General features: G+C 47.8%; 1 protein-coding gene across 2 annotated transcripts in view; it reads left to right on the plus strand.

The window, feature by feature from the left end:
* The window catches only part of FAT2 (FAT atypical cadherin 2), an 80,324-nt gene that overhangs the window by 4,836 nt on the left and 52,797 nt on the right, over nt 1–22,691 (plus strand). The window contains exons 1-3 of one of the 2 annotated variants that reach the window (XM_032337257.1): nt 13,616–13,704; nt 15,722–19,001; nt 20,623–20,937. In XM_032337257.1, the coding sequence (XP_032193148.1) occupies nt 15,743–19,001; nt 20,623–20,937 (3,574 nt within the window). In that variant the 5' untranslated portion in view covers nt 13,616–13,704; nt 15,722–15,742. Of the gene's footprint in view, nt 1–13,615; nt 13,705–15,721; nt 19,002–20,622; nt 20,938–22,691 lie in introns of those variants that run through there. The other variant, XM_032337256.1, reaches the window with a different exon arrangement.

Here is a 22,691-nt window from a genome sequence, read left to right on the forward strand (position 1 = left end):
AAACATTAGCTACTGTGACAGATTTGGGGGCTCCTGAAGTCTTGGGAATTGGTGCAAGAGAATCATAGCATTTTGGAAAATTCAAATCCTAGAATCTCAAACTCTTGGAAGCACATAATTAGAAGAACCCTATTGGATCCCTCTTATAAGTCTCCACTCTGTAATGATTCCTTATATAGAGTCTCGACTGTGCTCTTTCTTCCTTCTTGCAAACAGTCAAGAACAATGTGCATCACTTGTACGTTACAACTTGACGAATTTTACTAAGTGAACGCAACAGTGGCTAACCAGCAACCAGAGCAAAAACAGACACCCCCAGCTCCCCAAGAGCCCTCCTGATGCTCCTCGCTAGTCACTCCCCCATCCCCTCCCACACACAAACATGGTGATTACCCAGCCAGGGGGGCTGTTGTCAAATACCTTCTTGTGGGGTTATGTACCATAGTTAGGAGGACTCTGATTATTAGAGAGGCTCAGTGAGGTAATTTGGAACTTGTAAATGAAACTTTACCTTTGAGTTATTTTTACTGTCCTATTTTAGTGGTAGCCTAGTTTAGGGCTGAGCTACCCAAATGCCTAGGGCTGTTTTTAAAAATTCAGATTCCTCAGCCCCATCCTGCATCTACAGCACTAGAATGTGGGATCTGGGTGTGGGGCCAGGGAATCTGCATTTTTAACAAGCTCCAGGGGAACTCCAGGTGAGGTCCAGCTTGGTTTGGGAACCACTAACTAGTGTTTCAGAGCTCAGACTCTGTTTTTCCAATCCACATACCATCTTGCTGGATATTGACTTGGGACAAGGCACTTGGATTCCTGATCCTTAGTTTTTTCATCTGTAAAATGGGGATAAAATGATAGCACCTGCATCCTTGGGTTGTTGAAAGATTCTGACATCCACAGGCAAGCGCTCGCTAAGTGATGAAGCTACAATTGGTATGGCTATTCCTGAGAACCATGTGGTCTAGCCCAATGTGATGCACATTGGGATCTGAAGACTTGTGTATGAGTCCTGACTGGGCCACTTGCTAGCAGTATGACCTTGGCCAAATCTTCTGACCACCTCCCCATGTCCGGGTCTCAACTTCCTTATCTATTAAATGGAAATACTTTCTGCTCCCCTCATAGGGTCTTTGAGGGGATCAAACAAGAGAATGGACTGGAAAACTGCTCTGAGGATAGAAAAACGCTTCAGGAAATAAACCCCAGCAAATGGGGACTCAGCTGAACCTGGGAACCTGGTAGAAAGCGGGTTTGCCTTGCCCTTGCGGTTCTGCAGAGGGCGGGCCAGATGCAGGTGGGGGAGGGAGCTGCTGAGTCGTAGGTGTTCCACGGTTCTGGTATGCCCTGGCACAGCTCCTGTGCCTCTTGGTTTCTGAGAACTGTCTCCTTCCTGGTCCTGGGGCAGGAAGAATCCAAAATCCTATAAGCGATGAAATCCTGCGCCATGTGCCGTATTCAGAATGCTTTTATTATTTCAATGTCTTCCCTTTTATTAGAAGTTCTTTGAAGTCCTTTACTAGCATTTCCAGAAAACTTTTTAATGAAGTATAATATGCATACAAGAAATGCACAAATCATAAGTGTATGGCTCAATGAACTTTACAGAAACTAACCAGTTCCCAGATGAAGAAACAGAACGTTGCCACCATTCCAGAAACCTCCTTTGTGCCCCAGTCACTAACACCCTCACAAGGCCAACTTGATCTTACTCTAATCCACAGAGAAGTTTGCCTTTATGTAGTTAGAAGAGTACACTATGCATTCTTTTGCATATGGCTGTGTTTGCCCCAGACTACGTCAGTGGGATTCATCCGTTTTGTTGCCCAGAGCAATACTTCATTTCTGTCGGCTGCTTAGTATTCCCCGAGATGAGCATCCTACATTCCGCTCTTGGTGGACGTTCAGGGTGTTTCTACTGCAGGGCTATTATAATAGTGCTCCTCTGAAGAGTCTGTGTGAGTCTTTGGTGAGTGCACGTGCACACTTCTGTTGTGTCTCCTAAGAGTGGGAGGGCTGGGTCATGAGGTGTATGTATGTGGATGGAAGCCTTTCGTTTTCCGGTTCTGTTCTATTCCCTGCAAGTGGAACATGGTTCATGGGCCTGCGTGTCTATCAGGTCTGATAAACAGACCTGACCACAGCAAGACAGTCGCCTCTGGGATGCTGATGCACAGGGAGATCTGCAGACTCAGAGACTCTCCGTCAAAGTTGGACACAGGAATCAGACCTGTCACTTTCCCTATCCTGTCTGCTCTTCTAATTGACTCTAGAGATAACCTTGTGTCTGCTTTGCCCGAGGGCCAGTGTTCCCCCCACAGTGGTCGGCAGACCACCTACAGGGGACCGCGTGCACTTCAGTGCACACAGTCCTACTCAATTAGACTTCTCGAGATGAGACTGTGATCTTTAACCCACTGACATTTGAGAAGCACTTCTTAGGAGCTGGGGGTCTTTCCCTCCCTTCCCCACCCCTCTGCACTGGGGCCTAGGAGAGGGCACATACGGGATACCCACTTTGAAAGGAGGCACGGTAGAACACAGGATCTTAGTGAAAGAGATGACCTTGTTCAGCAGATCCCAAACACCAGTCCCACCAGAATCACCCTGGGAGCTTGTTAAACATCTATTCCTGAGCCCCACCTCTAATGATTTTGTTTAGTAGATCTGGGGTGGGGCTGGCAAATATGTCTTTTTTAACCCCCACCCCCTGAGTGGGAACCACTGGTTCCATTCAGTGTTCAGCCCTGTCTGGTGAGAACCACTGGTGGGCCCAGTGGTTCTGTTCTGTGTGTGCAATGGAAGAGTGGAGCAGAGTCACTGTGGGAAAGAGGCAATCCGTATGGACTGAGCTCTGGGGGCTTGAGCTTGGGGAGACTGGCTTACATCTCATTAGTATGCACCTTGCCGCTCACAATCATCCCTAACCCTTTCGTGCCTCTAGCCCCGCCTCTAGCCCGGCAGTCAGGTTCAGCCAGCCGCTCTGCACTGACAGGGGCTCAGAGAGCGGAACCTCCTGTCGTGTCCCACTGCTAGAATGCCGCTCCTTGCCTGCCCGGGCCTGCCTGCCTGCTAGGCAGTTCTGCTCAGAGGGATTTGGACTTGGCTGGACAGACAGCACGGCTAGGCTGGGCCAGGCCAGAGGGAATGGGACGGAGAGGGAGGGCTGGAGATAGAGCCTTTGCTGAGAATCTGTGCTTGCAGGGCTGAGAGGACACGTGGTTATGTGATCCCTCTCCTCTCCCAAGAGCTGTTTCCAACCCCGGGCACAGAGAGGCAGGTGATCAGGTCACACACAGGTGATTTGGAAGGCAGCTATGCTCACCACTATACCACCAACGCTACACAGGTGATTTGAATTTTAATCCCGCCTTGGCCACATGCTGGCTGTGTGCATTGGAAGTTAGGGAGCCTCTCTGAGTCTCATTTACCTCATCTACAAAATGAGGATAATTATAGGGTTGCTGTGAGCGAGTTTAAAAGCTGTAATGCATGCCGAGCGCTTACTATGGGGCCTCTCCGCATAGTAAATGTTCAATAAATGTTAGCTGCGACCAGTGTCTACCTCTGTAAACATTTTGTCTTCCCAAACCTCACAATCCTCCGGGCATCATTCGACCGTAGCTTAGTGGAAGGTTAGCTCTGCTAAAGGCTGGAGAGCAGGGACCTGTCCCAACTCCCCCATAAACAAGTGGAGACCCCATAAAATGAGGGGGTTTTGCTCAGCTCCCACTGGGTCCCCTGGTTGGCCTTCTGATGGGTGAATGAGGACCCTTGACCCCAAAGGAGTGAGACTCATTTTCATCACAGTGTTTGCAGGGGACGGTCCTGTGTGAGCCATTGTGAGGACGGTTTTAGGCCCTTCATCTTAATTAAGCTTCACTACACCCTGATGATTATCTTCTCCAATTTACATGGGAGGAGACTGAAACTCGGTCAGGTTGACTAGTTTACTCCAGGTCACACAGCCAGCAACGGTCAGGTCACAAACCCAGGTGGGACTTAAAACCCGGCGGCCCGAGGCCGGAACCTGAGCCACCCTGTTCGGTGGCTCTGACAGTAGCCTCCTCACCCCCCGGGGGGGGGCTGACTTGGAGGTAGACCTGACCGTGAGTGGCCACAGGGCGGGGGGGGGGGGGGCGATGGTATCATGAATGAGGAGTGATGAGAAGCTTCCATTCCAGCAGCTTCTCAGAGCCAGCTAGGAGGAACAGGGTCCACTTGACTGGTGGCTATAGGGCCTGGGAAAGCAGTTGTGTCCCAGATAGAGAGGGGAGCTGTGCTGAATGGCCTTATGCAGATCACATAGGACGGGGCCCGGAGAGGCCAGCCCAGCAAGCCAGTGTCAGAATGAAAAAGATCAGGAAATTCACGTTGTTGGTGCGTCTCCAACATTCTCCACTTTCTGTCTTCACTGCCACCTTACACCCACCACACTGCCCCCCTCAGCCTCTGACTGACATCACACGGATTAGCTCTCTGCACCCACTGCGGGGTGGGGAAGATGACAGGAATAGAAATTACTCCTTTTTTTTTTTTCTTTTTTGAGAGAGAGAGAGAGTGCACGTGCATATGAGCTGGGGGAGCAGCAGAGGCAGAGAGACAGAGAGAGTCTTAATCAGGCTCCACGCCCAGTGCAGAGCCTGAAGCAGGGCTTGATCTCATGACCCCGAGATTATGACTTGAGCCGAAACCAAGAGCTGGATGCTTAACTGACTGAGCCACCCAGGTGCCCCAGAATAGAAATTATTCTTATTATTTTGATGCTGTTCAGGCTGCTGCTTAAGTTTTGTTACAGACCATCGCAAGGAGAGAAGGGATATCACAAAGACCCACGTGTGTGTGTGTGTGTGTGTGTGTGTGTGTGTGTGTGTAGAAGGGTGCTTTGGCAAGGAGCTCCTGGAACATAGGCTGGGACTGGTACACATACAGAGAATAGTTTCCTCTTTCCACAGATTCTTTTTGAACACCTAGTGTAATAGTAGTAACATTACTGTATTTTTAAATAGTAATAATAATAGTAATAACACTAGCTACTTTCTGTGTGCCTGGCACTATGCTAAATGTTGTCCATGCAGAATCTCATTAAATCCTCCATGAGGTAAGAACTGGTATCACCACATCACAAATGGGGAAACTGAGGCTGAGATAGACAAAACCATGCCCCTAGATACAAGCAGAGGCAGGATGGAGGCCAGGTCTGACCCTGAGGCCTGGCTCCTTACCCATGCAGTTTCCTCCTGGCTGGTGACTTTGTGGGTACCCGAGGAGCCTGCAGGTTGGGAGAAAGGCTGGGTTGGGGGAGCAGCTTTGTTAGTATGGAGAGCCCGGGAGAGGGAGACTAGGATCTGGTTCTAGTTGTGCCACTGCTGCCATATGTGATTTAATGCTATGCCTTCCCTTTCCTGGGCAGAGTTTTCCCATCTTTCCAAACAGATTAGACTTCAGATCATTTTCCAACTGTGCCCTCAGGAGGCCTGAGGCTTGTGGTCACAGAGATGCCTGGGGGGGTAGAGGTGGCGGCAAATGGGATGCAGGGGCTCTGCACCCCCAACTCGCATCTACCACAGCACCTGCTCGGTTGGATCCACTTTACAGAATGATAATGATGGTTTAACAGTAACAACAGCTAACAGTTACTTCGTGACTGCTGGGTGCTATGCACTGTGTTAAACATTCAACAAGAAACCATCTAGTCAAACCTTCCAAACCACTGTCTCAGGTGGGTTCGCTTATTCTCTCCCTTTTAAAGATGAGGAAAAGCAGAGGCTCGGAGGTCAGGTTACGTACCCAAGGTCATTCAGTTTGGAACTTGGTGTCCCTATGTCTGAAAACTCACCCCTTTGCAAAGGATTCCACTGGATCCGAGTGGCAAGAAGCACAGACAGGACGTGCCCCCACTAGACGAGGCTATGTAGCCGGGACGTTCCAGCCTCTGCAAGCAGTGCTGCTTCCTGGAAGAGGCTCTCCAGTTACCTGGGCGAGTCTGTCCTATGACTTCAGAATACAACCTTCCTCCCTCCCAGAGAGCCACCCCAAACCTAGACCTTCAGGACAGCCTTTCTACCCCTTCCTACCCCTCCTCCCATGCAGGGATTTCCTAGCGCCTTTCCAGCCAGGAGGAGAAAATCGAGGGTTCCCGCGGCCTTCCTGCAAGGCTGACTTCCCACTCGTGTCCCTACCTATCCCAGGGCACAAATGTAGAACCTAGAGGAGTTGCGCAGTTCCCCTGCTTGGCTCTCAAGCTTCTAATGGATTAGTATCATTCTCTGCCCTGCTGAGTGGGAGCTGGTTTTCATTTTACAAACCACTGTGGCCAGAGAGCCCCCCAAGAAATGGGGCAGGACACCTCCCCTCCTGCCTCTACCCCCCTGCCCACTGCTTCTGGGGTGCCTCGGGTTCAGGGAGTTTTCAGCTCCAAATGTAGAGCCCGTGGATCCATACGGGATCCCAAGAGGAAGAGACTTTGCTCCCTCTGGGCCTCACTGAGGGTCAGGGTCCGCAAACCAGAATGCCTCCAGCCAAACTGTCCTCACAGTGTAGACAGAGATGTGGGCATGAATGGGTTTCCCTTCCATTAGAAAATTGACCTTGGTGGGGTGTCTGGGTGGCTCAGTGGGTTAAAGCCTCTGCCTTCAGCTCAGGTCATGATCCCAGGGTCCTGGGATGGAGCCCCACTTCGGGCTCTCTGCTCAGTGGGGAGCCTGCTTCCCCCTCTCTCTTGCTCTGCCTGCCTCTCTGCCTACTTGTGATCTATCTGTCAAATAAATAAATAAATAAAATCCTAAAAAAAAAAAAAAGAAAGAAAGAAAATTGACCTTGGCAACAAACAGTAGCTGAAAGACCCTCTGTGTCTGGGAAGCAGTCTCACGACTGTGGAGTGTGCATGACCTCCTTGCTCCTGCCTTGGGGACTCCGCACTGCCTGTTCTTTTCTGTCTGAAACCCTTTCTCAAGAAGACTCTGTAGCCCTCGCCCTGCTCAGATGTCACCTTGTCACCCTGATTTATCATTCCTTCCTTTCTGTTACTAGAAAAGAATCCCCACACAAGCAGGGACCTCATCTGTCTTGTTTTCTGTTCTAGAATGCCCTCACAAGGTGGGTCTCAGTAAATAAGTATTGAATGAATGAATGAATGAATGAATGAATGAATGACTTTGGCCGAGAAGGCCCAATAACAAAACATTTCCTCATCCTTCTCTACTTTGTCCCTTTGTGTCCTCAAAACCCAGGTGCCTGGAAGCCCCTTGTTTTCTTCACATATCCATCTCTCCAGGGTCCCATCAAGATGTTCATGGGTCCTAAACATCTAGCCCCTTCAACCATGAAAAAATATTAGACATTATATCTTATGGTAATGTCAGTATAAAGATAAATGTATTTTTCTATATGAAAATATTTCCTTCAACCTAAAAGTTTGTTTTCTTTCTTCTGAATTTAACAGAAATTAAAACATCTTCAGGGGTCCCTAAAAGTACCATGAGCCTTGGGTGTGCCTACTTGGGTGTGCCTACCAGATGAAGGGAACCTGCATCCTTCTTTGAATCCCAAGCATCCTTGGTTCCTGGTTCCTGTGGCACGTTCTTTAGAGCTGAGGTGGCCAATACAGTAGCCAGGAGTCATGTGTGGCTATTTAAATTTAAATTAAATAAAATTACAAACTCAGTTCCTCCGTTGTACCAGCCACATTTCAAGTCCTTGATAGCTACAGACGGCTAGGGGCTCCCATCCTGGACGTCTCAGATATAGAACATCCCCTCCATTGCGGGAAGTTATTCTGGAGAGTACTGTTCTAAATAATTGGGTCCAGCTATACCAGCCCTCTCTGAGTCTCTCTTCTTGGAATATGGATCCCAGGTCTTGGACGGCACTCGAATCCATCACCTATTAGGTGGATGAACCTGGGCAGAGCCTTCAAATTATCCGAGCCTCAGTTTCTCATTTATAAAATGAGGGTCATAATAAGTGTCATAATAATGATGGTGATGTTGTATAATAATTAACTTGCATTGAGTATATTCCAGTGCTGGCTGTTTGTCATGCATTGACTCATTCAGCCTTCTCAGCAACTCCATGAGATTGGTACATAGACCATATCCTTGGGACCAGAGAGGTGACATAACTACTCAAGGTCACACAGCTGGTGAATGGGAGAGCTGGGATCGGAAACCAAGTCTATCTGACTTCAGAGCTCACTTTCTTGACTATCAATTCTACCCAGTGCTGCATCCCTTCCCTCAAAGCCAAGTGAGATAACGCATGCAGATTTTTTTAACATAAAGATTACGTGCAGATATGACGCATACTTTTTGTCATCAACAACAGTATCAGAATACTAATTACGAAGGGACCCCCCCACTCCCAGGTTTCTTTCCCCCATGACCTAAGTAAGGACTTCCTTTGTCAGTCAGTCAGCTCTGCCTTCTAATTTCAGGCGTGGGCAGGCCCGACCTTTGACAGCTCTCTTGAGGGCCTCTCAGTCCGCTGGTGGTTCGGGCTGCCATTTACCAAGCCATTATTGGTCCTAATAAGGTGTTCCTCTGCGTCTTTTCCTCCCTGCACATTCACTTATCGTATTATCTGTCTCCCCTGCAGCCCTGGGAAGTAGGTAGGAGTAGCTATTATTATCTTCAGTTTACAGACAGATAAAGTGAGGTTCAGAAGAGGTTCTGTGGCCTTTCCAAGGTCATACAACCCATCAAGGGCTCAAGCCACTGGCTCCTTTCCTGCTTATGTCCAGTTCTTTGACTGTTGTGTTACAGGAGGACCCCGTGGGGGCTGCCTACAAACTAGCAAGTGACTCAAGGGGTTCATCCAAGTATCTGAGAAGTAAATCAAGCCTCTCTTCCCACAGGGAATTCCAGTTGGCTTAATCCCATAGAGCTGCTGTTCCAGCACCATCCACACCAGAGTGGGAGTCTTGAATGGAAGAATCTCCTTTTTGATCTGATATAAGATCTCAGCATGTAATTCTCTTCTGGTCCTGCTGCTTCTCAAAAATCTTTAGTGGCTCCCTACTACTAAGAGGAAAAATAGCTTCAGCAGCTAAAGACTTCATGACTAGCAGTTACCTAGAATGTCAATATTCATTCACTGATGATTTTAGTTCTGGTTCAAAGGCACCATCCCCCCTGTCTCTCCCCATCTTTCAGCTATTGTCAGAAGTAGAATATACTTAGGATCCTTTCTTGAGAGGGAGCAGAAGCCAGCCCTAACACTGATGCCTGAGGCAGACACCATGGAGGGGAGGGGAGTGGGATCAGAAAATACTTACTGATAGAGCACCCAAATCCACAGCAAGTTTACATTTGGATTTGGGGGGGAGTGTGGACATTCTCAAATCCAGAAAAAATGAATCCATGGCCTCTTTTTCTCATGAAAGGCTCTCCAAACTTTAAATAATGTCTCATCTCATTGTTTCTTCCTACAGCTTAGGGAATCCAGAGCACCCAGTTTCAGGAAGTCTGGCTGTGTGTTTTCAGTTCAGCCACTACCTTTCTGGGTGCTCTTGGGTGTGCTGTACAAATCTCAGGGTCCCTTATCTGTAAAGTGGGAATAAAAAGGGCAGATGTGCTTCCTAGGAGTATTAGGCAACTACTAATGAATATTTGGGACATGCTACGAAATGGGATGGTGTTGGACCATGAGGGAGAATATCCTCACTGGTCTGTGTCTGGATACTTCTGGGAAGGACATGTGTGTTTGGGGGGGGGTGGGATTCACTGCCAGAAACAAAGCCTGACAGTTTGAGGAATTCTGGTAAAAGCTTCTTTAGTGGGAGTTTGATTTGACTTTGAATTCCTCCGAGTATGTCTGATTCCCATGGAAGGAACAGAATTAGTCACAGACTTCTAGAACTAAGGACTAAAGTTACTGCACATGGGCAATTACAAATATAGATCATAGTGCATTAGAATCCTAGTGTATCCAACTGTGTGTCTTAGGACTTTTTTATGACAGGACACGGGACACTGGAGTAGCAGAGCCCCAGCTTCTCAGATCTGGAGGGGCTCCTAGAGGCCATCTATCTAGTTATTCAAACTTGCGCTCCCCAGTGGGGGTGAGGGGCGAGCCTGTGGGCAAACCCTAGCCCTCAAAACCCCTGCTCCTAATAGCATAGATCTGCTTTAATCTATTTACAATTTCATTAGGAAAAAAGAGATTCTGCCCCTGAAAGCAATAGAGGGGTTTGAAATCACAGATCCATTCCAGCCCCTTCACCCAACAGACAGCACATCATTTACAGAGGAGGAAAGAAGTTCACAGGGCTTAGGTGACTGACTTGACCAAGGCCACCAGGGAACAAATGACTTTTGACCCAGGTCTCCCAAGAGCCAGGGTAGCTTGTCACAAGGACCATTGTGCAAGCATCAGTGAGTGTGCAAGCCTGATTCACAGCCAGAGGAAATCCAGTCCTCACTTTAGGGGCTCTATTAGGGGTTAGTAGAGACCACAGGCCTGCACAGGCCAAAGAATCATACCTGTATAAGTTGGAAAGGACCTTAGAGCTCTTCTCACCTCCCTCAAGGGCAAGAATCCCCCTAGAGTAGCACCATCCTTCACAGGTGGCTACCCAGACTCTGCCCGCGCTCCTCAGTGACAAGGAGCTCTGTATTCTGAGACGACTCATTCCAGAATGGCACTGGAGGTCACTAACCAAAAGAATGAGCAAAGAGCTCAGAGCATTGCTCCTCCCACTTGTGCTTAGACTTTTTATCAACGACTTGGATAAAGACACGGATGTCACAATCACCAAGTTTCTGAATGCTGGAATCCAGATTCTTTTTTTTTTTTTTTTTAAAGATTTCATTTATTTGTTTGACACACACAGAGAGAGATCACAAGCAGGCAGAGAGGTAGGCAAGCAGTCTTCCTGCTGAGCAATGAGCCCAATGCGGGGCTTGATCTCAGGACCCCAAGATCATGACCTGAGCCAAAGGCAGAAGCTTAACCCACTGAGCCACCCAGGCACCTTGGAATCCAGATTCTGAGAAGTTGGAGCAGTGAGTTGAAGCACAGGGTGAAATGCATCATAGTCTCATTAAAGCCCTACAGCCCTGAGTTGGAGGAAATCAGTTCACGAAGGACAGATTTGGGATGGTGTAATAATACATCTGAGAGTTTTCATTACCTACAAACTCAGCAGTCAGTAGTATGAGCTGGCTGCTAAAAGAAATAGTACTTGGTAACATTTGTTGAAAACTGTGTCACATCTTATATTCAGCATTTATGTACATTAATTTCATCCTCAAAATAGTATTATTAAGGAGAGAAATGAAAATCAGACAGTAAGCCACTTGCTCAAGGTCATACAGCCAGAAACTGGGTGCTATGAACCACTTTCTGCTGTCTTCCCCATCTGGGAGACTGGTCTGGGGATTTCCAAGGAGGCAGATCTGATTCAGACGTATATTCTAAAAGGGTCCATTCATGAGCCTGCACCCTTGCATTTGCTTGCACCTGTGCACCCACAAGCCCCATGGCTACCAACTTACTTGCTCGTATCATATTCATTCTGTCAAGCAGGCATATCCCATTAATGTATCCATGCAACTATTCGAAAATTGCCACCTAAGTATGTGTGTGCTCTCTTGCAAATGTGCACATTCACCCACATGCAGATTTTCCTCTGTGTCTGGGGAGCCAAGTACAGGAGGCCCCACCCCAGACAAGCGCCTGCTCGCAGCTTACCAGAACAGCCTGTGGCTGGGCCAGCAAGCTTAGACTCGACCAGAGACCAGAGGCTTCCTGCTCCGCTGAGGCACAGGCTGGGCTTTCTCCAGAGGGTTCGGTGGACCCCACCCACACCCCAACCTTAAGCAGGCTTTGATTCGGCCTTGGCTTTGCAAACTAATAATAACTAATATTTACTGCGTTGTTTTCTATGGGCCAGGAGCTGTGCTAAGTCCAATAACAGGCATGATTTTCTTTATTTAGTCTTTATAAAACCCTAGGAAAGCAGTATTCTTAATAGCTCCATCTTACAGATGAGAAAGCAGAGGTTTGAGGAGGTTGACTTCCCCAAGGTTATGTAGTTGGCAAGCAACGGAGCTGGGACTTAACCCCAAAAGGTCAGATTCACAAAGATCCACAGTTTCTCTTTCTGGCAATGTGGTCTGGAGGAAAGAACCTGGCTCTGGTTCTTACCCTATGACTTTGGCAAGTACCTTTCTTTCTTTTTTCTTTTTCTTTCCTTTTTTTAAAAGATTTTATTTTATTTATTTATTTGTCAGGGAGAGATTGAGAGCAAGCGCAAGCAGGGGGAGCAGCAGGCAGAGGGAGAGGGAGAAGCTGACACCCTGCTGATCAAGGAGCTGGATGTGGGACTCGACCCCAGGACTCTGGAATCATGATGCTTAACCAACTGAGCCACCCAGGCATCCTGGGCATGTCCTTTTCTTTTGGGGGGCACTTTATATTCCAGCTTCAGAAAGGAAAGGATAATCACTAATGGTTCTTTCCATTTTCATTCTGTCATTTGCTTTTCCTAAGTCCAGATCCTTCCTGTTTTCATCTGTTGAGTAGGGTTATATACCAGACACTGGGATTTCATGCATGAAGAAGATATACAAAACTCTTGTCTTCATGGAGCCCAGTGTCCACTGCTAACAAATTAGCAAGAACATACTGGGTCGTGCTATGTGCCATGGAGAATATGGTGGTATAATAAAGAAGGGTTCTAGTAAGGAGGCTACATAAAACTGGGTGTTAGGATGTGACATTTGAGAGCTGACCCAGGAAGAAGCGTAACAAGAAGGAGCCAGCCATGTGAGAATCTTAAGTAAAGGGAAGCAGCAAGTGCAAAGGCCCTGAGGCAGACCCTAGTTTGGCACGTTTGTGGAGAAGAAAGGCCTATGTGGCTGCAGCTTGATGAACAATGGGGAGAGTGCTAGGAGGTATCATTAGAAAAGTACACATGCATGTGGACCCACATGGCCTTGTAGGTCATATTAAGGAGTTTAGATTTTAATCTGAATGCTCTGGGAAGCCACTGGAGAATTTTAAGAAGGGAAGTGATTTGAATTGATTTATGTTTTCACAAGATGTTTCTTTTTTAAAAAAATATTTATTCATCTGAGAGAGAGAGAGAGAGAGAGAGAGAGAAAGCAAGCACAAGTGGGGGAGGGATACAGAAGGAGAAGCAGACTCTGTGCTGAGCAGGGAGTCAGGACACAAGGCTCTATCCCAGGATCCTGGGATCATGACCTTACTCAAAGGCAGGTGCTTAACTGACTGAGCCACCTAGGTGCCCCTCACAAGACATTTCAAAATAATGGTCCTAGGCTTTGGGCTGAGAGGGAAGCCCAGGAACCCAACATGCCTCTGCACCTTGCAAACCTGTTCACTTGCCCAGGCATGGTGCCAGGAAACAAATGTCCAGACACAGGACCTTCCTCAGCAAACCACTCACCTGGTCTGTGGGTCTTAAAGCTTGAACACAGCCCTGCTCACCAAACCCTCATCCATGAGTGCATTCTCTTTGCATCTTATCCCCTTCCAGGGAGACCCTGTTCCTGCTGCCTTCCCTAAGCTCATCTCTGCAAGGCGCCTGTGCAGCGGCTGAGTGGTGTGTCTTGTTGGGGCCTGCCCTATGAGGGTGCTGACCTGGTGAGCAGGAAGCTTTCTGCAAAGCAGGGCAGGGCGAGCAGGGAGGCTGTGTGCACCCTAGGCTCGCTGGGCTGCAGAGTGAGCAAACCTGGGACTGGGGTAAGAACTTATTTTTCCTTGGGGCTTCAACTTCCAATGCAATGCCACCCTGAGGCGTTGGGGTCCACATGACTCAGAGGTCTATGCCCTCTTGCAGGAGACTGTGTTGGGGATGGGGTGAGTGGAATGGAGGGACTATGGCTTTTGCCTGGGGCCAACTCCATTGTGAGCTGCAGTGGTAAGTGATGGGGAAGAGTGGAGGGCAGGAAGGATGAGGAATAGACACCCCAGGTACAGAATCTGCCTCCATTCCTGCCCTCTCTTCTCTGAGGTGCTAGGCCTAGGGTGCCACCAATAGGATTTCAAGAGACAGATAGTGGTAGGGAGGCTGGAAGGAGTGGGCAGAGTCAAATTCTTTTCTGTCACAGACTTGCAGGCTGCAAGTTAGGCAGACTTTTCCACTCCTGCTTCCCAGGTTGGGATGCTCCCTGCGAGGTCTTAAAGAAGCTGCATTCAGCTCCCTCAGGACTCTGGAAAGACAAGGATGCAAGCCTCTCCTTTCCCCTCTTACCCCCAGGAGTTTAACTCTTCCTTGCCTTTGAAGAGTGAGGCAACTGGAAAAACAAGTCTTGCCCGTTTCATCCAGGAATGCTCTGCACATCTGGCTGACAGCCACGAAGCTCCTTGGAGTCAAGACTCACGGGCAAGCCAGGCGCAAGCCTGGTGTATGCAGCCTCCTGCTTTGCTTCTGGAAGGTCGAGTTTGGCAACCAAATTTTGCCCTCCCTTACTCCCGTTCTATCTTCTCCCTTTCTTTAACCCTGAGGTTGGACTTTTAACCCAGGCTGGACTTTAACCCAGGCTGGAGTTTATGGATGAGCCATGTGGGAAATGGCACGGGAGAGAATGCGAGCCACAGCAGGTCTTAGGGGGAGAAGTACTCATTCATGGCTACTTCAACAACCCCCAGGGACTAGTTCTTTCCTGGACACCCACTATGTGAAATGGGGCAAGACTCAGTCCCCGCTCTGGGGCTTTATTTCCCCATCTATGCACGAGTCAGGTGAGCACTCCATGTCTCAAAGTTCCACTGTAGCTCCGACATTCTAGGAGATTTGAAGTTACAGGATGAGTCAGAATCAGGCCCTATCCAAAGGCACTAGTGGTGGGACAGGGGTAGATAGACCTGGGATAGGGGAAGCAGCCCTGACTTGTGATGCAAGGAGCCCCAAGTCTAATTCTTGCTTTGCCTCTGTCTAGCTGTTCAGGCCCAGGATGGGTCCCTTCCCTTTATGAAACTGAATTTCCTATTACTAATAATAGCCAATATTAAGTTAAAACTTCTATGTCCCAGGCACCCTGCGGAGTCATCTCCCTTTATTTCATTCAATTTTCACAACAATCCAATGAGGTAGATAATATCCTTATCCCCATGCTAAAGAAGAGGAAATCAAGGCTCACAGAGGTTAAATAATCTGCCCAGAAAATCACCCAGCTAGTAAGTGGTGGAGCCAGGGCTGGCTGATGGCCAAGCAGCCTGATGCCAGGTCCACGATCTTGGTCATTTTGCTTTTCTGTAGCCCCTGCAGGTGCTGACGCACCTCAGTTTGCCTGGACCTCAGCCTTGATGGGAGGGTCTTGTAGGAAGTATCTAGAGCCAGATTGCCAAGCTTAGGTCCCTGGAGGAAACTGTTCCACCATCACTGGGGATCCCTTGAAGGTTTTTTGGGAAAAGGAGTCAAGTGGTCAGGGTTGTATCTGCCAGGTACCCCTGAGAAAGCACTTAAACTCATCTGATAGTCTTCAAATATGGGGTTTCTCAACCTCAGCACTATTAACATTTTTTTGTTGTTGGGGGGCCGTCCTATGCAATGTAAGATGTTTAGCAGCACCCCAACCTCTATCCACTAGATGTCAGTAGCTCCCCCTCCCCCACAAGCTGGGAGAGTGGAAAACATCTTCAGACACGGTCAGGTGTACCCTGAGGGGCAAAATCACCCCAGCTAACAACCACAGCAGTAGGAGCCATTTCTTTCCTAACTTACACTCTTCCTTTTTTTTTTTTTTTTTAAATCTAGGGCTTCGGGAGTTTTTCCATCATGATTATTGCCTTCTTGGGCTTTGTCATTTTCTTGCTCCATTGTACAACCTGTGAGAAGCCCCGAGAAGGGCTTGTCTCCTCCTCCACCTGGCGCTTCACACACACTCTCTATAATGCAACCATCTACGAAAACTCTGCCCCCAAGACCTACGTGGAAAGCTCTGTGAAAATGGGCATTTACTTGGCTGAGCCCCAATGGGCAGTGAGATACCGGATTATCTCTGGGGACGTGGCCAATGTGTTTAAAACAGAGGAATATGTGGTGGGCAACTTCTGCTTTCTGAGAATAAGGACAAAGAGCAGCAACACAGCCCTCCTGAACAGGGAGGTGCGAGACAGCTACACCCTCATCATCCAGGCCACAGAGAAGACCTTGGAGTTAGAAGCTTTGACACGTGTGGTGGTCCACATCCTGGACCAGAATGACCTGAAGCCCCTCTTCTCCCCACCCTCATACCGAGTCACCATCTCTGAGGACATGTCCCTCAAGAGCCCCATCTGTAAGGTGACTGCCACAGATGCTGATCTGGGCCAGAATGCCCAGTTCTATTATGCCTTTAACACGAGGTCAGAGATGTTTGCCATCCATCCCACCAGTGGTGTGGTCACCTTGGCTGGGAAGCTCAATGTCACCTGGCGAGGGAGGTATGAGCTCCAGGTGCTGGCTGTGGACCGCATGAGGAAAATCTCAGAGGGCAATGGCTTTGGTAATCTGGCTGCACTCGTCATCCACGTGGAGCCTGCCCTCAGGAAACCCCCAGCCATCATCTCGGTGGTGGTGGCTCCGCCAGACAGCAGAGAAGATACCACCTATGCCACTGTGATGGTAGACGCAAACAGCTCAGGTGCTGAAGTGGACTCCTTGGAAATTGTTGGTGGTGACCCTGGAAAGTACTTCAAAGCCATCAAGTCTTACACCCGCAGTAATGAGTTCAGTTTGGTGTCAGTCAAAGACATCAACTGGCTGGAGCACCTTCATGGATTCAACCTCAGCCTACAGGCCAAGAGTGGGAGCAGACCTTCTTTTTATTCCCAGATCAGGGGTTTTCACCTACCACCTTCCAAACTGGCTTCACTTAAGTTTGAGAAGGCTGTTTACAGAGTGCAGCTTAGTGAGGTCTCCCCTCCTGGGAGCCGTGTGGTGATGGTGAAGGTAACCCAAGCTTTCCCCAACCTGCAGTATGTTCTAAAGCCATCCTCAGAGAATGTGGGATTTAGACTTAATGCTCGCACTGGACTCATCACCACCACAAAGCTCTTGGACTTCCATGACCGAGCCCACTACCAGCTGCACATCAGAACCTCACCAGGCCTGGCCTCCACCACTGTGGTCATCGATATTGTGGACTGTAACAACCATGCCCCCATCTTCAACAGGTCCTCCTATGATGGTACCTTTGATGAGAACATCCCACCAGGCACCAGCATTTTGACGGTTAGTGCCACAGACAAGGATCATGGAGAGAATGGATATGTCACCTATTCCATCACTCATCCAAAAGCTGTGCCCTTTTCTATCGACCCTTACCTGGGGATCATCTCCACCTCCAAACCCATGGACTATGAGCTCATGAAAAGAATTTATACCTTCCGGGTACGGGCATCAGACTGGGGATCCCCATTTCGCCAAGAAAAGGAAGTGTCTATATCTCTTAGGCTCAAGAACTTGAACGACAACAAGCCTATGTTTGAGCAAGTCAACTGCACTGGGTCTATCCGTGAAGACTGGCCAGTAGGAAAATCTGTAATGACCGTGTCAGCTATAGATGTGGATGAGCTTCAGAACCTAAAATATGAGTTTGTGTCAGGCAATGAACTACAGTATTTTGATCTAAATCATTTCTCTGGAGTGATATCGCTCAAACGCTCTTTTATGAATCATACTACAGGTCAACCCAGCAGCTATTTCCTGAAAATTACAGCCTCAGACGGGAAACACTATGCCTCGCCCACAACTTTGAATATTACTGTAGTAAAAGACCCTCGTTTCGAAGTCCCTATAACATGTGATAAAACAGGAGTACTGACACATTTCACAAAGACCATCCTCCATTCTGTTGGGTTTCAAAATCAGGACTCCAGTGATGAGGACTTCATTTCCTTAAGTGCATATCAGATCAATCACCATACCCCCCAGTTTGAGGACCATTTCCCACAGTCCATTGACATCCTTGAGCGGGTTCCTGTCAATACCTCCCTGGCCCACCTGGCAGCCATTGACCCTGATACTGGTTATAATGGCAAACTGGTCTATGTGATTGCAGATGGCAATGATGAGGGCTGCTTTGACATGGAGCTGGAGACAGGCATGCTCACCGTAGCTGCCCCTCTGGACTATGAAGCTACCAGTTTCTACATCCTCAATGTAACAGTGTATGACCTGGGCACTCCCCAGAAGTCGTCCTGGAAGCTGCTGACGGTGAATGTGAAAGACTGGAATGACAATGCACCCAGATTTCCTCCTGGTGGGTACCAGATAACCATCTCAGAGGATACAGAAGTTGGAACCACAATTGCAGAGTTGAAAGCAAAAGATGCTGACTCAGATGACAATGGGAGGGTTCGCTACACCCTGCTAAGCCCCACAGAGAAGTTCGCCCTTCATCCCCTCACTGGGGAACTGGCTGTCACAGGACACCTAGACCGGGAATCAGAGCCACAATATATACTCAAGGTGGAGGCCAGGGATCAGCCCAGGAAGGGCCACCAGCTCTTCTCTGTCACTGACCTGATAATCACATTGAAAGATGCCAATGACAACTCTCCTCAATGCATCACAGAACTCAGCAGTCTGAAAGTCCCGGAGGATATGCCTCCAGGAACTATTCTAACATTTCTGGATGCCTCTGATCCTGACGTGGGCCCTGCGGGAGAAGTGCGTTACGTCCTGTTGGATGATGCCCATGGGACCTTCCATGTGGACCCGATGACCGGCGCACTCAGTCTGGAGAGAGAGCTGGATTTTGAGAGGCGGGCTGGATACAATCTGAGTTTGTGGGCCAGTGACAGTGGGAGGCCCCTGGCCCGCAGGACCCTCTGCCACGTGGAAGTGATAGTCCTGGATGTGAATGAGAATCTCCACCCTCCTCGCTTTGCCTCCTTTGTGCACCAGGGCCAAGTGCAGGAAAATAGCCCCTCGGGTACCCAGGTGATGGTAGTGACTGCCCACGATGATGACAGTGGCTTGGATGGGGAGCTCCAGTACTTCCTGAGGGCTGGCACCAGTCTTGCAGCCTTTAGCATCAACCAAGACACAGGTACTGAAAGTGGGGTGGATGGGAATTCCAGGTGCTGGGAGACAATGGCCTAAAGAGATCAGGGGCTGTCCTGAAAGAAGTCAGGCTGCAGGCTAGAAAGAAAGGCAATAAATAGGGACTCTCCTTTTTGTCCCTTTTATTTTAAATTTGTCTTTATCATACTGGAGATGTTCGTGTGTATGTGTGTATGTGTGTATGTGTGTGTGTGTGTGTGTGTGTGTGTGTATCCATTGAAGTCAAATCACCCATCTCATTGGCATCTGTGTATACATTTATATACATACATATATTACACAGTACATATTATATATAACTATTATATATAACATATTGTATGTATATGCCTATAGAGGTAATGTATCATGGTTATAAATTTTTATATATAATTTTAAAATGAATGTATTTTTTTGTGTCTCACCTCCCCAGATTTAATCTTTATTAATAATTTGGTCTATAATCTTATAAATTTATCATCACTGCTTATTTTATTGTAAGAGAAAAGAATACAAAAGACACTAAGTCTGCAATACTTTTTTCCTCCATAACATTACACCAGAATATCTCCTATCTCAATGCATATATTTCCCTTTCTTTTTTAATAGCTGCATTTTATTATATCATATAGATGTCATATCTTTGATCGTATACTTTTGCTCATATGCATGAATCTCTACAGGAAAATCTCTTAAAAATGCAGTTGCTGGGTCAGTGGATAATGCATATCTTCAGTGTTAATAGATAATTCCAAATTGCCCTCCAAAAAGGTGGCACCAACTTAGTTATTCCTTTTAAGCTTCATAGAAAATAAGTACAATTCAACAAATACTGGCAAGCACCCTCTGCTTTTGAGGTTCTGGATATAGGCACTTTAGGGGAGATCCCAGGTGAATGAAGGTGGGTCATTGGCGAGGCCAATGGCCTCGGAGCTTACAATCTGATGGGCAGTTTATTTCCAGGGTGAAGGGTAGGGTGAGGTGGTAGAAAGAGCATTAGACTGAGATTCAATGACAGAGCCAGCTCTTCTGTCCACTTGCTACATGATCTTGATCAAATCATATTCTTTCTCTGGGCCTCAACTCCCCACCTGAAAAGGCATGGGGTTCCTTCAGTTCGGACCTGCTATGGCTGTGGACCTGGGCCCTGTCCTCTCACAAGTCCTTCCAGCTGAGTGTGACCCATGAGAACATAGGGTGTAAGCCTCTTTTGCTTACTATTGGACCATGGACCTCTAGAACAGTGCTGGCCTGTAAGGAAGCAATTTGTGAAATGAGTGAACTAATGAAGATTCTGAAATCATTAAGATGCTGGAACGGGGGACAGCCGTTTATTCATCAAATCTTTAACTCTTAAATTGACACCTATAATACCTGAGACTTGAAGGAACTGGTTTAAGGACAATTGCCATGGGCCTATTTTAGCAAAGAAAGGCTCCGAGAGCCTCTGCAAAAGGATATGAAGTCCCCTGTTTGACTCAGCAGCTCCTACGTGACCTTGGCAGCAGTCCCCTTTTCTTGTGGAATTTCTATTTCCATAGTACTGTTGGGGGACTATTAAGTAAGGTGATTTCTAAAACTACTGTGAGATCTAAAATATTTTGGGTTTGGTGATCAACTGTCCCTAGGTATGATTCAGACTCTGGCACCCCTGGACCGAGAATTTGTGTCCTGCTATTGGCTGACAGTGCTGGCAGTGGATAGGGGTTCCATGCCTCTCTCTTCTGTAACTGAAGTCTACATTGAGGTTACGGATGTCAACGACAACCCACCCCAGATGTCCAGGCCCGTGTTCTACCCCTCTGTCCGGGAGGATGCACCCTTGCATACTTCTGTGCTTCAGCTGGATGCCCAGGACCCGGACTCCAGCTCCAAAGGAAAGCTGACCTTTAATATCACCAGTGGGAACAACATGGGATTCTTCACAATTCACCCTCTCACAGGTAAGGACCTCAGAAATCTGGGTGAATCGTTATCTCTACCACAGTGCTTTTCAAAGTTTGGTCCTAGATCAGCAGCATCACCACTGAACTCTTTAGAAACTCAAATTCTGAGGCCCCACTTTACACCTACTGACTCAGAACACAGGGCAGGGCCCAGAAATCTGTATTTTATTTAACAAAATATCTAGGGGATTCTTATGTGTACTAAGTTTGAGAATTACTGCTCTACTAAGTCTGTGTCTCTGGGAAAATAAGAATATGTTGGATTTCTTTCCTTGGGGCCTAGGGAAGCTAAGCAGCTTGCCTGGTGGTCAAGCTGGGATATTTCAGACCTGTGAGTGTTCCCAAACCCACCCCTTCCCTGAGTCACAGCCACAGACTGAATCTCTTAACCCTCGTTCTAAACTGATCTCAAGCCTGCCCATAAAGTGGTGGCAATGGAGGGCCACTTCAGCAGAGTCAACTGTCTCACAAACACCTATCCTTGGCTCAAGGCCACTGGGACAAGGACAGTGGATGGTTTAGAGGAATCCACAGGTCATAAGCTTGTAGCAGTGAGCCAGTCAGAGCTCACAGAGGTGTTTTATTTGGCCTGTGCAAGTTTTAAGCAATGACTTTTCAAGTTGTTGCCAACACTTAAAAATTAGAAAATTCCATAAAACGTGCCAGATTTCTGGTTGTTCATAAAAAAAACAACAACAACAACAAAAAAAAAACAGGCGATCTGGCCACACTGACCCCATATTTGCACAGGGTTGCCACTGGCTGGAGCCAACAGCAGCTTCCAGTGCAGATCAGGTGCATGTCCTCCTGTCCCCACAGTTGCCCCACTCCCTGTTGTACTATTCCCAGCCTGCTCCCTGAATCTATGCTATCTGCCTGGCTCCTGTTGGTGTTGGAATTTGGGAGCTAGTTCTCACTACTCTGGATGTATCTTTAAGGCCACATCTTTCTCCTAGAGGATGAACAACAATCCTATAACAGAGGAGGCTGATGTTTTCTCCTATGAACCCAAGATCCTATTCTCTGGCTGCAACAATTCACTTTTTTATTTTTAAAGATTTATTTATTTATTTGAGAGAGAGAGAGAGAGAGAGCGAGCACACGAGGGGCCAAGGAGGGGAGAGAGGGAAAGAGAGAGAGAGAGAATCTCAAGCAAACTCCCTGCTGAGCACAGAGCTCAACTTAGGGCTCCATCCCATGACCCTGAGATCATGATCTGAGCCAAAATCAAGAGTCAGATGTTCAACAGACTGAGCCACCCAGGTGTCCCTCCAATAATTGACTCTTGGAAGGACAGAACCTTGGTAAGATTGGAGGAGGTGGAAAGGGAGAAAACTAGTCTCCCATCTTTCAGATAAAAGGAAACAAAGGGGAGCATGAGCCTGGAAGTCCTGGGACAGACAGTGCTGGAGGACGAGTGTCTTTGCACAGAGACATTAACTTTTGACCTCCGGGAATGGATTAGTCCTTTTAGAAGGACCCTGGAAAATAGGCCCAAGTTGGCTCTCTACCTGGGCCCATCCTGTCCCTCCCCTTTCAGAAGAAAGAAGAGATCTCTCACCTAAGGCACTGGCTTCTCAACATCTTCCAAATCCCTATTCTGTTTACTGTCAACAGTTCCTTGACACAGGGTCTGGCAAAATGCCCTAGAGAGCAGAGATGTTCTTAGTCTTCCTGCAGTTGAAGAGAAGAAATTTTAACCAGCAGGAACATTTAAAAATAAAATAATTAAGTCGACAATGGAGCCCCCA

The sequence above is a fragment of the Mustela erminea genome, chromosome 3, assembly GCF_009829155.1.
Source record: "Mustela erminea isolate mMusErm1 chromosome 3, mMusErm1.Pri, whole genome shotgun sequence".
Taxonomy (NCBI): domain Eukaryota; kingdom Metazoa; phylum Chordata; class Mammalia; order Carnivora; family Mustelidae; genus Mustela; species Mustela erminea.